This window comes from Blennius ocellaris (assembly GCF_963422515.1).
Source record: "Blennius ocellaris genome assembly, chromosome: 5".
NCBI classification, from domain to species: Eukaryota; Metazoa; Chordata; class Actinopteri; order Blenniiformes; family Blenniidae; genus Blennius; species Blennius ocellaris.
Genome location: NC_137654.1, coordinates 18,412,581 through 18,426,370, shown reverse-complemented (window position 1 = coordinate 18,426,370; position 13,790 = coordinate 18,412,581). Strand labels below are relative to the sequence as shown.

The 13,790-nt window shown below is 41.6% G+C and overlaps 1 protein-coding gene across 5 annotated transcripts in view; it reads right to left on the bottom strand.

The window, feature by feature from the left end:
• casz1 (castor zinc finger 1) overlaps nt 1-13,790 on the bottom strand; it is a 166,284-nt gene that overhangs the window by 22,308 nt on the left and 130,186 nt on the right. For all 5 annotated transcript variants that reach the window (XM_080496761.1, XM_080496760.1, XM_080496759.1 and 2 more), the window contains 3 exons: nt 10,452-11,012; nt 3,499-4,399; nt 1,688-1,753 (listed from right to left, as the gene is read on the bottom strand). In XM_080496761.1, coding sequence (XP_080352887.1) covers nt 1,688-1,753; nt 3,499-4,399; nt 10,452-10,968 — 1,484 coding nt within the window. In that variant the 5' untranslated portion in view covers nt 10,969-11,012. The remainder of the gene's footprint in view (nt 1-1,687; nt 1,754-3,498; nt 4,400-10,451; nt 11,013-13,790) is intronic.

The window sequence follows — 13,790 nt, the reverse complement described above, 5'->3', positions numbered from 1 at the left end:
TCCACCACTGTTTTTAAGTTGGCTGTGCGAGCGAGTCTGGAAAATACTGATGAGGTGCTGAGGGCTTTTGCAGAGGTCTGATGGCTCTTTCAGAAGAGATAAAGTCAAGCTCCATGCACGTAGCGTATAGCCAACATATGTCCCAACTATTAATGTTTTCTATACGGCTTGTTCACGCGCACACACATTCACACCGATGAACACACAAAGCCCCCCCCCCCCTTCTTTTCGTCCCCATGAGACTACGGCCCACCCCTCTGCTCTCATTGCCCAGCTGTATCACTTTGCCTCTGGACAATTCCCACTTGCGCGTCAGGGGGCCTAATGGGCCTCTGCTATTCAGCAGCAGATTAAATATTAATATCGCCACGATACAGAGATTGCAGCGCATCTCCAGTTACAATAGAGATACACAGATCAAAGTGCCGAGGCAATGGCGGGTGCATGAAAGCATTTAAAGAGTGAAAACTGCAACTAACCACGGCCAGGGAAGCTCTTTAAAACATCAAAACGTGGTGCGCTGAAGAGATGCACAACTTTTTTCCCCCCCCTCTTTTGCAAGGATTGGATGCGAACACATTTACAAAGCAGGTTTTTAGTATTACTGTGCACTCATTAGCCTCGGCTCTAAAGAGGACCCTCCCCCGCTTCTACCTCCCCTCTCGGTGCTACATTTGCCCTTTTTATGAGCCCTCCTTTTCCATTTTTTTTTCCCTCCCTCCTCTTCTTTCCTTTCTCTTTTTTTCTCAACCCCAACACGGAAATTGAAACTGTATCTGGGCTTATCTGCAACCTCCCCGTGCATCAACTGCCGAGATGTTTAGACAAATTTTATGCATTATGCAGCGCAAATATCAAAACAGTTCTTGGCAGTGCCAGCAGAAGCCTCATTAAAAATTCCTTAATTAAATCTTCTTGCAAAATGTAATCAGTCCAAGGAAGGGGTTTTGTGTGCGTGTGTGTGTGTGTGTGTGTGTGTGTGTGTGTGAACGTGTGTGCAGAAGAGGATGTGTGTATGCGTGCGTCTGTCAGTGCCAAGGCTTTGATTTGTGCCCTTCATGTTATGGCTTGGAGAAGTAATCATTAACGCCAAAGCCACTTTGGCTTTTCAAATGCTGTTTTTCTTTCTTTTTAAACGGAATAAACAAACAAGTGATAATCACCTTTCTAGTGTCGGCTAAAGATGAATCCAGGATGGGCTAATATTGTTCTGTGTCCACTGAAACACAAGCTGCCTCCCCTCCCCTGATGCTTTTGTCTCCGTTGGTGTGAATGACTGACTTTTGTTTCTTTTGCGTCAGTCCACCATGGTTTCAAGGCAGAACTCGAGAAAGGCTCAGTCTGGTCTCATATCCTCTCAGTGTCAGTCACAGCTCATGATACAGAGTTGCACAGAATTATGTTCTTAATGTTCTTAGTGCTACACACACTGCGAGCATCCATTCAGCCGCTTACTGTGGGCTGCCATCAAACCATTTCTCTTTCATTACCGCTCATTCTTTGACTTTCACTCAGCACATAAATTGATGTCTTTTCTTAATCAATTTACTGCACATAAAACATCCTCTACAATGTAGTTATATCACAAAATAAAACGCCCCATCGGCAAATAAAAAAAAAAACGGATTCGCCTCTGTGTTTTGAGAATGTATTTTCATTGGTGTAGCACAGTGAGGGATTTGCATACCTGGCAATATATTTCTGGTAGAGGTTGACGTCGTCGCTGGGGGGTTTATCTGGTGGCAGACCATTCCTAATGCAACAGCAAACACAAAAGAGACAGGATTAATGGTGAGGTTGGCCTGCCTGTTGTTAATAAAAACAAACTGACACAATATTTACTTACAAGCCACTCCCAAACTTTGGACTATCAATATACATTTTCCTGTGGCATAACAGCGTTTTCAGGCGCCGTATGAATCAAGGACGGAAGGTGCACACTTTGATGCATGGGCTCCCAACCAATGAAAGGCAAAATGCAGGAGCAAAATGACATTAATCTTTTATGGGGGTATTTTGGTGAGCACTCATATGCAAAACTGGATAATGGGGATGTGGAGGAAAAGCTCTGAAATGGTCTTTTCTGTTGCTCTCGTGGGACCAAAGCTCTAATGTTGATTTCAGATTGTCTCCAATCAGTCTGAGCGCAGTTCAGATTGCAGTATAAGACAACTCTGCAGCTTGATATGCACAAGGATTAAGCTAATCAACTGTACCGATTCCAACTCGATCAAATTCATCATGAAACAGCTGATCAAGACGACCCCCCCCCCACAAGACAGATGTGCAGAGGAATAGTATTTTCTTTATGTCACCTGTGTTGTGGTCCCCTTCATGAAGCTGGCAGCAGTGCAGCCTGTCACCTGACAGTCATAATAATACAGTATTGGTCCTGTTTGCTCTCTCTCAGCAAGTGGCAGTTAGCGCCATGTGAGCAGCACCACACGGGGGATGACCTCAGGTTAATCTGCCCCAGAGGGAAGGATGTGCTGCCAGACAGTCTCCTCTGCACCCCATCTCCTCCCCATATACACGAACCAGACTGGGTCAGTTAGCCATGACTGCAGCTCCTCGAAGCCCCAACCTGACAAAGGCCAAAGCCTGAGGGAGAGGTGCCTGAGGGCTCTTGAACAGTGTCTTTGATAGGTCCTGACTAACTAGAGACAAGGTCAAAACCAATCAAACAGACTCTGGGAGCTGCTTCCGACTGGTAGTGCACACAACTGTAGGTGAGCTCCCCAAACCCCTCGTTTGCTTCCTTTAAAGTGCACTCGTCAGGCAGTGTTGAGTCGGCCCCTACGACTCGCCGGGAGGTTAGTCATGGCTCCAAAGTAATTAAAGGGAGAGTTGTTACACCCTAGCCAAACGAAAGAAGTCAGTCACTTTGCGATGACTGTGCTAAATCAGTCTCCACGGAGTGCTACAGCAAGTAAACACTTCATGCGCCTTCGCAACTCATCATGTCGTGGATCTATTGGGCACTATGCGCTATTTCACACTACATTCCTGTTGGCTGCTGTGAAGGTAGCAATTACCTTTGTGTTAGGCTAACTGACTCACAGTAGCAGTTAAGTGTATGTGAGCCTCACATTAGCTCCGAGGGGTTCCTCTGAGAGACTATCAGTGTGTAAAAGACAGACCTGTGAGCTTGGAATTTATTCAGTCCGCCACTAAACTTAAAATTAGATTTTCAGTGAGCAGAAAGGTGATTTACCAGCGATTTTTAAAAAATTATAAATAGTTTTCGCAAAAACACAAACTTCAAACTCCACGGTGAAGAAGAAACATGATTTCTATTTTCTATTTTATTTTAGACCATTTTTGTAAATTTTTCCATCTTTAATTAACTTCATTACCATTTCATGAAGTCACTCGTATGAAGGTTTTAATATATTAAAAAAAAACAAGAAACAGCCCTATCTACTTCTGATTTCATATTAAAACAGATAAAAACTTGCTGAATTTGTCAAATACGATAGGGCATTTAAACGTACTTACTTGACAGAGGACACAGTGCCTGTGGTGATGGAGTCAGTCTTGGAAAAGCTGGACTTCAGGTAGTCGGAGGCGTTGAAACTCAAATTACCCGCCTGGTCCATTGTGAGCCCAGGGGCAATGCTGGCTCCGGCTGCACCAACAGTGGGGACACCGGGAGCGCCAGGATTCCCTGGTGCTGTTGCGAGGATATTGGGCATCAGTGATGCCTCTGGGTTTCCCTGCATCAGCTTCTGAATTGGTCTGATGTCGTACTTCGAAGGTCGACCCACTTTGCCCGTCTTAAAGGCGATGGCGCCGCCCATGTCAGGGTTGCCCTCACCGGGCTTGAAGAGGTGCAGAAACTTTACGTTTTCCAGGTCATACTTAGAGGGACGCTTGTACGCGTTACCGTTCTGCTGCTGTAAACTTTCCCCCATCTTCAGCTTCTGAATAAAGAAGTCATACTTAGAGGCTCGGGAGGCCATGTTCTGCATGTGAGAGGGATTGTTTGGCTGAGAATTTCCCAGCTGAGGTGCTACTGGCGGTTTGTGGTCCAGGCTGGATGGGTAGATCTGTGCCTCGGCCCCTGGTAGACATCCAGAATTCTGGAGCAGGGTAGCACTCTTTTCTTGGGCCAGTTTTGAGTTGAGGTCGTCTGGTTTCGGTGGGGAAGCATGCATGGGCCAAGGTAGGGCCTCGCCGGCTTTCAGCTTACGGATATACTCTTCGTACTTGGAGAAGCGGGCACGCCGTGAGGCCTCCTCACTGCTCAGGGATGAGGGGTCTGAGGTAGCGGCTTTGAGCTTCTCAAAGCTGAGCTTCTTGGTCAGCTCATCCCTTACCTGCTGGTCATCATAACCAAACATTCCTAAGAACTCATTCATGGTGTTGGCTGCATAGTCTCGCAGGGCAGATGCTTCTCCTACACAGAGAGAAACAGAAGAGAGCTCATCTGTAACATGTAGAAATAAAAAAATGTATTTTTCAATTTCTTAATTCAGTGTAAAAACAACCATGAATATGCGTCCTGATTACTTCTTCTATTTTGAGTTGAAATCCAACTAATTTAATTCAAGTAACTCAAGGCAATCAAATGATTCCCTCGACTTTCGAATTAACACACTAAAATACATTAGACTCATCTATTGTAAGGTTTTAATAGGTTTTTATCTAAGGTCACGTGAGTTACAAACATATACATTTAGTAAGGAAGCCCATATCTCAGAAAAACTGTTTTATTTCAACTGCCAATTACTGAAATAAAATGTGAGCAATCACTCTGCTACATTGAGAGTGATGGACAACTTATCATAATAATGTCCACTGGAGCACCTGTCCATTGTTAACAATAGATGTTTTCAACTACTGTGAAGTCATTATCTTTGCTATTTCAGACATACAGCAAATTTGATGACAGGAAAAGCATTTTTGCACACCAAGCTATAACGTGTTATAGCTGGGTGTGCTTATGTGTCTACAAGCAAGCAGACTGAGGTAATGCTTTTCCTGTTTTGCTTGCACTAAAAGTCAGTCCTCGAGAATATGCAAGGGACTGTATCATACATATGTCGCCACATATATAAAGCAGACATCTATTGACTTTCATCAACTTGTAAATGCAAATAATAAGTAGTATAAATAATATTATTACTGGAGCACAAATCCCCCCACAATATTATAATGTGTAATTTAAAAATGTTTGGTAATTGGTCAAATTAAAATGGGACTCCCTCACATTTCTAAACATTTCTACCAACTTTCAGAAAACTAGATTTATTATGTTTTCACCTTTTGAGGATTACTGGAAACCAGTAGTAGTGAGAGATGCATTTAATACTGTTTTCTCCATTTTCTATGTAATTTTGATTATGCTGTTATCAAAATTACTTAGAAAATTGCTTTCGATATTATCGCATGTTATTTGTGTGAGAGCTAAAAATCTTGGTGATGAAATTCAGAGATATCCACAACATTTATTGTAAATATATAGCAGAAAATAAACAGTTCATATAGCGTGTCCGATATGAGGCTATACTATCAGTGCATTTAACTGTAAATGTTTACTGACTAATGGTCAATGTTATTAAATGTCAGTGTTTTAAGTACTATCTGCAGAGAAATTATGGCACGTTAAGTGCATTTCATTAAATTCTCCATGACGCATGGTGCAAGAGATTTTAAAATACCATGATTATTGTGTCACCTTCAAAAGTGAAAGAAACGCATCCTTTCCTCTTTTTGCACATTTGTGAACTGAAACATCACTTTCGTTTAAAGAGTCCATTAAATTGGACAACTTCCCCAAGGACACTGGCGAAATACACTCAATGTATAGTTTAATTGCATTATGTGGAGATTAATTCTGCCCCATTAACTTTCATCCAGGTTAGCGCAAGGGGTCAGAGAGTGGGGAAAAGGGAAAGATGATTTGGCCGGGGACTGAGCTATGTGTGTAAGGGAGCATAGACAGTAAGGAAACGGCACAGAGAAAAAGTGAGTGAGAGAGAAATGAAACAAAAGAGCTGATTTTCTGTGTTGTTTTTGCAGGTCGAACACATTTCTGAAAATATGACCTAAGCAAATTACAAGACCTCATGCACTGGATAATCATTTTCTCCTGAGCCATGTGATACCTTTGGCCTTTTTAAGTCTACCTTGGCAAAGTGACAGGGGACAGAGTCCAAAATCTCTTTAAAAAAAAAAAATGTTTTATTGCTGTTTTCATCACCCTAGTACACATGAGCAGGCCAGAGGTGACACCATCTACCACTGAGGTAATTAATACACAAATATTTCACTTCTGTCTCATATTTCTCAGTTATTGCTAAATCAGTCACTGTGCCCTGCTTTTCATATCTCCTGCACTGCATGTAAATGAATCCCCAAATTTCCATTCACTGTGTTGGGCCTGTTCCCCTGCTCAGTGAATCAGTATGAAAGAGTATCCGGCAGATCGAAGGGTCATGAAAAATTTAAGAGAAATGGATCAGGTATTTGGGAGAAAATACCGACATGTTTCCCACAGATTGTTGAATCAACTCTACTATGTTTTTGCATGTAGTGAAACCACAAAGTGACATACTGTATATACACATATTGAACATGTGGTACAATACTTTAGTCTGTACCTTGTGTGCTTTTTTTAAATAGTGGCATAAAAGATCATCAAAAACACACTTAAACAAGTGCATTCAAAATGTCATCTGGATAAACTTTGAGTTGGATGTAGGTGTTGATACTCCTTGTTTGGATTTTATTACTTCAGTATTTATCAGGGCGTCCCAGGTCACAGTATATCATATAGCTCTAAAGTTAGGGTGGACACACCCTCAATGCCAATAGAGAGGAAAAGGGAACTACTCTTTACTGACTGAAGTATAATATAAAAAAAATATTTTTTTAAATCACCACAAGGGAACAAAGATAAATGCAATTTTGTCCTGATAAAAATATTCTTATTAACAAAAAGGTCAATGTGATTGAAAACAAGATTGTGAAACTAATAGACAGTTCCATCTCAATGTGGCCGAAGTAGAAAAACAGATTGCGAAATATATAATTTTTTAAGTCTCACACTTAAATGCAGAAAATGTAAAAACTGAAAATGTTTACATTTAATGAAGGCTTTTTGTACAAACATTAATGTTAACAATGTGATGTTAATCAGGGTGAATGGGAAATATGCTGTGTCCCCAATCTCAGTGGAAAGATTTGGAATAGCATTTAGTTCTATTAAAAAAAATCACATTTATGTCTTATCTATACTTTTAACACTATCATGACTTTATTGGTCCCTCTGCCAGGCTGGTTGTGGCCAGCGTTCCATATATTTGATATTCCTGCTATGAAAAGGTTTAGACCTGCTCTTTCAGTGCAGGTAACAAATTAAAGAAAGCTAAACATAAATGAAGAAATGTCTTAGCATTTGCTTTCCCCCCCCCAAAAAAAACAGCCTTGTTTATCAATGAGGGGCTATCAATGAGAAGAAAAGGAATGAACCGTGAGGGATTATGACAGGGACTGTGAGGAGATAACCTTTCTAAAACACCATGTAAATGAGGTTTTCTACTTAAGCACCATCCGGCTGTCTATTAATTATGTCATGTGACACCAGGTGGGAAACTGTGCATGGCATGTGGATTTAAAGTAGCCCACCTTCAATCATTTCCACTTTCAGGAACGCGTGGCATTTCTTTCTGCACTTACTCAGGTGTCACTGGAAAATCTACAAAGAAGTGGTCCCTAATCTTGACACTTCAGGCAAACAAAATGCAACACACAACAGAGACCTCCCTTGTCTATATTTGTGGCAATTAGGGCACATTTTTCCTCTCAGATATGATAAGAGATGGGCTTTATATCTCGTTTTGCAGACCAAACATGGCCATCAGTGTGGCACAGCCTCGTCGCTCACAGGACTGAGAGGCAGAGGTGTTGCTGACGATAAAGATGCATGCAAGTCGCTATATATGGACTAACCTAGAGTCAGAATACTTTCTAAACAGTGTCATTTTAGAAACGCACGTATATCATCAACAACATTTAATAAGTTGAATTGTCCTCAGCCGAGTTTCATCAGTTAAAAGTGCTGAATTGTGGGATTATTTATTAAGCCACAATAATTTAAATAAGAGTTTTAAAAAGCTATTCATGCTCATGTCGGTGAATTAGTTTAAGTGTGTTTCGTTTAAATGGACAGTGGTATGCTAATAAAGACTTGCTTTGAATAAATGACATTATGTGCATTTGTTTGGAGTAATTTACCACACAGGGAAAAAAAAAATGCGGGGCTTCAAACTTCCTCACTGTCGAGTTAGTTAATTAACAGGCAGCAAATAGAGAGGGCTTTGAAATAGCTTGAAATGAACAATAACCTTTTACAGTGAACCCAGAATTGCAAATGGAAGTCATGGTCAAGCCTGTTTGATCCATCGCTATGAGCATCTCTGTCATTGCTTTCATAGTTTTTATTCATTGGAGGTTTTTTCCCATTGACTGGCTTATGAGGGCTTTAATGCGACATCTAAATTATCTAGGAAAAGTATTCTGGGGTTTTGCACTGATAGGAAATCCGCACGATGCCTCAATGTGAGGAGTTAAATGTTTTGAAGGTCGCAGTTTCTCTCATTGATCTTGCAATGTTTGTTAATTACATTGTCACTGATGTTGTGAGAGATAATTAAGCCACTATGTTTATATGCATAATTATGTGCACTCCACATCAGCCTTTGAAAGACAGCGGCGAGAGAAAGAGAGCGAGAGAGAGTGAGAGAGAGAGAGTGAGAGAAATGTTTTAATTGTGAGCTGAGCAGAAACATGGCAATATAGATGCCCTAGTTACAATCAACAAAGAGCATCTCAGAAGAAAAAAAAACAAAAACAAACTCTAAAGATGAGATTTACAACTGATGCAGTGTGCTCTCCCTGCAATCTTCAAACATGGGCTTTGTTGTGAGATTTAAAGAAGTGAAAGAAGTAGTGTGGAGAAAGGTGTAAACCTGCTTTACAACAGTTATACATATTTACAGGGTTTGGTTTTTTTTAAATCCTTGAAATAAACAAAATGACTAATTAAAACCACAAAGCCTTTGTCATATGCCTCTGAGATGAAGCATGCTTCACTTTCTGAGAAGCCCCTGCTCCCAATTGTGCGTGTGTGTGTGTGTGTGTGTGTGTGTGTGTGTGTGTGTGTGTGTGTGTGTGTGTGTGTGTGTGTGTGTGTGTGTGTGTGTGTGTGTGTGTGTGTGTGTGTGGCCAGAGCGAGAGATGTACAGAAAAAAAAGAGAGAAAAGCAGATAGAAAGGAGCCTGTGTACATGACTCTGAGGTGCATAGCTCAACCGAGATGAAAGCCAAAAAAACAGTTAAACTGAGGCGAGCAAACACAAAACAAAACTTGTTTTTGCACCGCAACAACCGGTCTCACTAGCAAATTGCCTTTTTTTGTGTGCGTCTGAGAAGCCGGCTTTATCTATTCATATAAGCGAGCAATGATTTTTTTTTTCTCTCTCTTCTTTTTACAGCTCTGTGTTTCAACTTCTGCTATACAAGGCCAATCTTTCCAGGCGTGCAAATGCGTGTAGTTTCAAGGGTCACAAAGTGTATAACACTAAACAGCACTTTCTTAAAAGATTGTTTGAGCAGTTAACAGACTCTCTTCCTTCGTCAGAATGACAGTTGAAAGTCTCCGCCGGCCCTATCTGTTTGATAATCAGTGAATTATACCAAGGGAACATCATATCACAATTAAACGGGGGTTATTGAGAGTCATTTATGAGAGCATGTGACATCACGGATTTTATTAGAATATGCTCATATCTGCAAGGAAAAATACATGCATGAAAACACTTGTTTCATTTGGCACGGAAATCTAACTTCCTTGTTTGTGGCTTTATTTGACAACTGATATCCTGGATTTGACAACAGCAAATTTTTTTTTTTTTTTTTTTTACACTCCTCCATGAACGACTTCTCTGTGTAACAGAGGAGCTTGGAGCAGTAGCTAAGTTTAGTGAGCTTAGGAAAAAAAATCAAAGACTCAATATGTAATCCTGGGTGTAATATGAAGCTTAGCCCGGCCCTGCCATGCGCTCTTGGCCCTCAGCTGCTGGGAGAATGCATAAACGCCTAAATGTGAGCCTACTGCGTTTATGAATTTCTTCATACAGTTAACCACACACAAGTTCCAGTTTTCCCCCTCGGCCTGCCAGTGAATGTGTCTTTAGAGTAATAATGTCAATGGCTATTCATGATGTAACTCTAGAGCGTCCCTTTCCAATAATGGGCACACTTAAGCTTATGTGGATGGGGCAATGTCACCTCTCCTCTATCTGAGCCTTTGCCCCTTAATACTATGGAGTGGAATGTTTTAAAGGGCAAAGGTAGTGTTGGTTTAAGATGAATGTAGAGGTCCAGAGAGGATCCCAGTGTGGGTCAGAGGACAGACACTGATCAGAGGACATTGTCAAACGGTACCTGGAGAGGAGAAAGGTGCTTGGCGACTCGGGGGCTCGCTTGGCGGCATGCAGGCGTCGTCTTTTGAAGACCTCTCTTCAGTTTCTTTGTCATCTTGGTAACTGCCGTCCTGTGACCCCGCCGCAGGTTCGGCCTCCTCCACGTTGTCTTCTTCATCACTGCAGCCTGTGGGCTGTACCATGTACACGCCCGCAGGGGGGCCGTCTTCGTCATTGCTGACTTTCAGTTCGTGCTCCTGCTCGTCCTCAGGAGCTGGCGGTTCATCGCCATACTCGCCGTTGACCCACTTCTCAATGGCCTCGCGTCTCTTCTGGTCCTCCTCCAGGCTCTGACTCAGGCTCAGGCTCTCGGGGAAGTTGGTTTCGTTGTCATCGTAGTGGGAACTGCCACGCTCGCTGTTTTCTGCTACGCTCTGGTCTCCCTCGGCATTCTGGGAGCTGCTGTCGAACACCACCTGGCGGCTCAGCTTGGCACAGATAGCATTGAGTTTTAGGCCACCTTTCCTTTTGGCGGCCATCTTGGATTTTCCTGAGGTCGTTTCAGTGCATAAACTCCTTTCAGCTGTAATAAAAAGACAAGAAAAAGATCAAGGTTAGCAATAGATTCATAGAATCACTTGTTCACGAAATCATAAGCTATTTGAAACGAGATCCAGAAGCACTCTCGGTCTCAGCATGGAGCAACTTTTCATTGTCAGTAACTCGCACTGATTTTAAACATCAGAGTGGAAAAAAACAAACTGACAGGAGACAACAGTGACTGCTGCTATTAATAACATCCAAAAGCACTTAACAATAACAGCACACGACTGGAAGGACACACAGATATACTGAACATATCTATGTAAGTCACAGTTCTTTGGTCAGCTCAGAGTTTAACACGGTGGTTGGAAAAAAAAAAAAAGAAAGGACGGACGAAAAAAAAAGGCAACTGAAACCACAGGCAGATAGGTATCAGACCCCCTACAGTACGACAAGCGCCAAATACACGGCTACATAATCCTTCACATGACAGCGCTATAGAGACACTGAAATGTTATCTTCACTCTCACCTCAAGAGGCTGTGGTCCTGCCACTGAGTGGGGGGCTGCACAGCATTAAAGCTGTCAGGATGTGGAGGGAAAGCGCTGAGCACTTTTGGGCTTTTTCTGAAGCCGTGATCTCATATTGGCTTTTCAGTAAGATTAAACTCAACAACTGCTCCCGTGGAGGCTACTGGTTTCACTTTATTAAAGAGAAAATAAAAAGCTATGTATATAAAAATTTAAAAAAAATAAAATAAAAAATGTAGCTGCAGTAGTTGCAGTTGGAGTGTTTTATATGTCTTCACTTAACAAGACATTATATATCTTAACAAGTCTCAGCATTTTTTTCCCCCGGAGTGGCCTCCCTGAACAATAGCACATGATAGAGTGTACTTTGGGGCAGGAATGGGTGGCATTATTTCAACCCAAGTGGGGCTATCTTTATAACATGTCCTCTGATGAGGCGGTAACAGCTGCCTGTGGCATTCCATATCCAGAGCTGCCTTTTTAGGGCAGAAACTGCACTCTGTTACCTTTCACTTTATTCCCTGAGCCCCCAAAGTTCAACCCTGACCACTGCATCTTCTGGATAATTTGTAAACAACTTTTAAAAAGCATGTAGGAGGCGACAGCGATTAATGCGGAATTTTACAATATCAAAAAAAGGAGAGAAAAAGTCGCAGAATCACGGGGGATTTCGACACTGATGTTAACCCATGTCCTTATTTTGTATTCAGCAGTGAGTAAAGCTTTGAGGCTCCATGAAAGCGGTTAAAAAACAACCACACCACAATTGAGATATTTCTCCTTATGTGATATTATATTGAATTTTAACTCAGCCACACTGTGGTTAAGATAATACACAATATTGACTTACGGACACACTGTTTCAAAGGAGAAAAATGTGTGATATCTGAGGTAACAAAGTTCTATCTTAAAGACTCAATTCACTTTCTGTATCAACGAGTACGAGCCTCTTCATTTTCCCTCAGCCATAAAGCCAAGCACAATCATGTGTGAGCCATTGCCGGCATTATGTAAATCACATCGGTGCAACATAAAATCCTGTTTTCATTTTCTTTTGCAAAGCTGTGGAATCATTAGAGGATATGCAATTTGAAGGAGTTTACAGATCACCCCGTCTCCAGACAATGTACCCTGTCCTACCCACACATGCTTTTCTCGGCTACTGTATTTACATTGTGGGACTTCCTCTCTGAAACAATGACTGCAGGAATTATGTAGTTTTGAGGGGACCGTATATCACAGGCGCATTACTGTACGATTTAGTGTTAGACAATTGTAAGCGGGGGTGAAAGGGTCACCTTTTTAGAAGACAGCAAATTTGAGGGAGAAAAAAAATCAGCTGGAAAAACTATTAGGAAGTGGAAGACATAAATTTTCAAGTTTTTTTTTTCTTACAGAAATACTCTCCAAAGGAAGATTGAGGTCATTTGGGTGTTGCTGGGGAGGTCATTTTTTCTGTTTACTGTGTTTAGTATTTCATGCTTTAACTACCGATTTCCTTTGTACTGCAATCTCAAGCTCCTTGTAGGAAATGACCCCTACACAGTTGTTTCTTTCCATTAGTGCCTATTTATGTATGGTTTTCTGTTAACAATAAGGGGCATAAGTGGAGGACCAAGTGCTACTGCCTGAGTATCCAAGCAGGCCTCAAACTGAATTATCAGACATCCGAAGCACATATTCAGTGTTTTTCTTTTCAAAGGTAGGCATGATTTAAAACAAATTAAATATTGTGAGTTTCCCCCGAGGAGGAACATGTTAAGGTTCAACGGTTTATGGAGGCAGTCTGAACTATTATTTATGCTGTGGGTTTCTGTCAACAGCAGATTTTTGCCATTGCTTACAATAAGGATTGCTATGGTAACGCTAAGCTGTTTACCTCAAGTCGTTTGTGTGCATGATAGCGTACAATGAGATAAAATCTGCGGGGACCTACATGAAAGAACAACTTTTCCCTCTGGGACCAACTCCCCCACCTCCCCGAGAGTCCAGTAAGCACTCTGCCTTATTAATGAATATCAGAAAGAAAAACAACACTGTCACATGCGTTGGACATTATTTACCGTCTGTTTTAGCCTGGTGTGCTAATTGTCAAGGAGGAGACACCTCAGTAAGCACTGGGAGTTGGAGAAAAAAAATAGGCAGGTTTGAATGTGAATGCAACAGCTGAAACTAATTTTTTTCCATTTGTTTATGTTCACAGTGACATTATTTTTACTGGAAACAGTGCAGGGTCGCAAAGGAGCACTGCAAAGTGTCTGTATAAGGCCAAAACCTCAGGAAAAAGT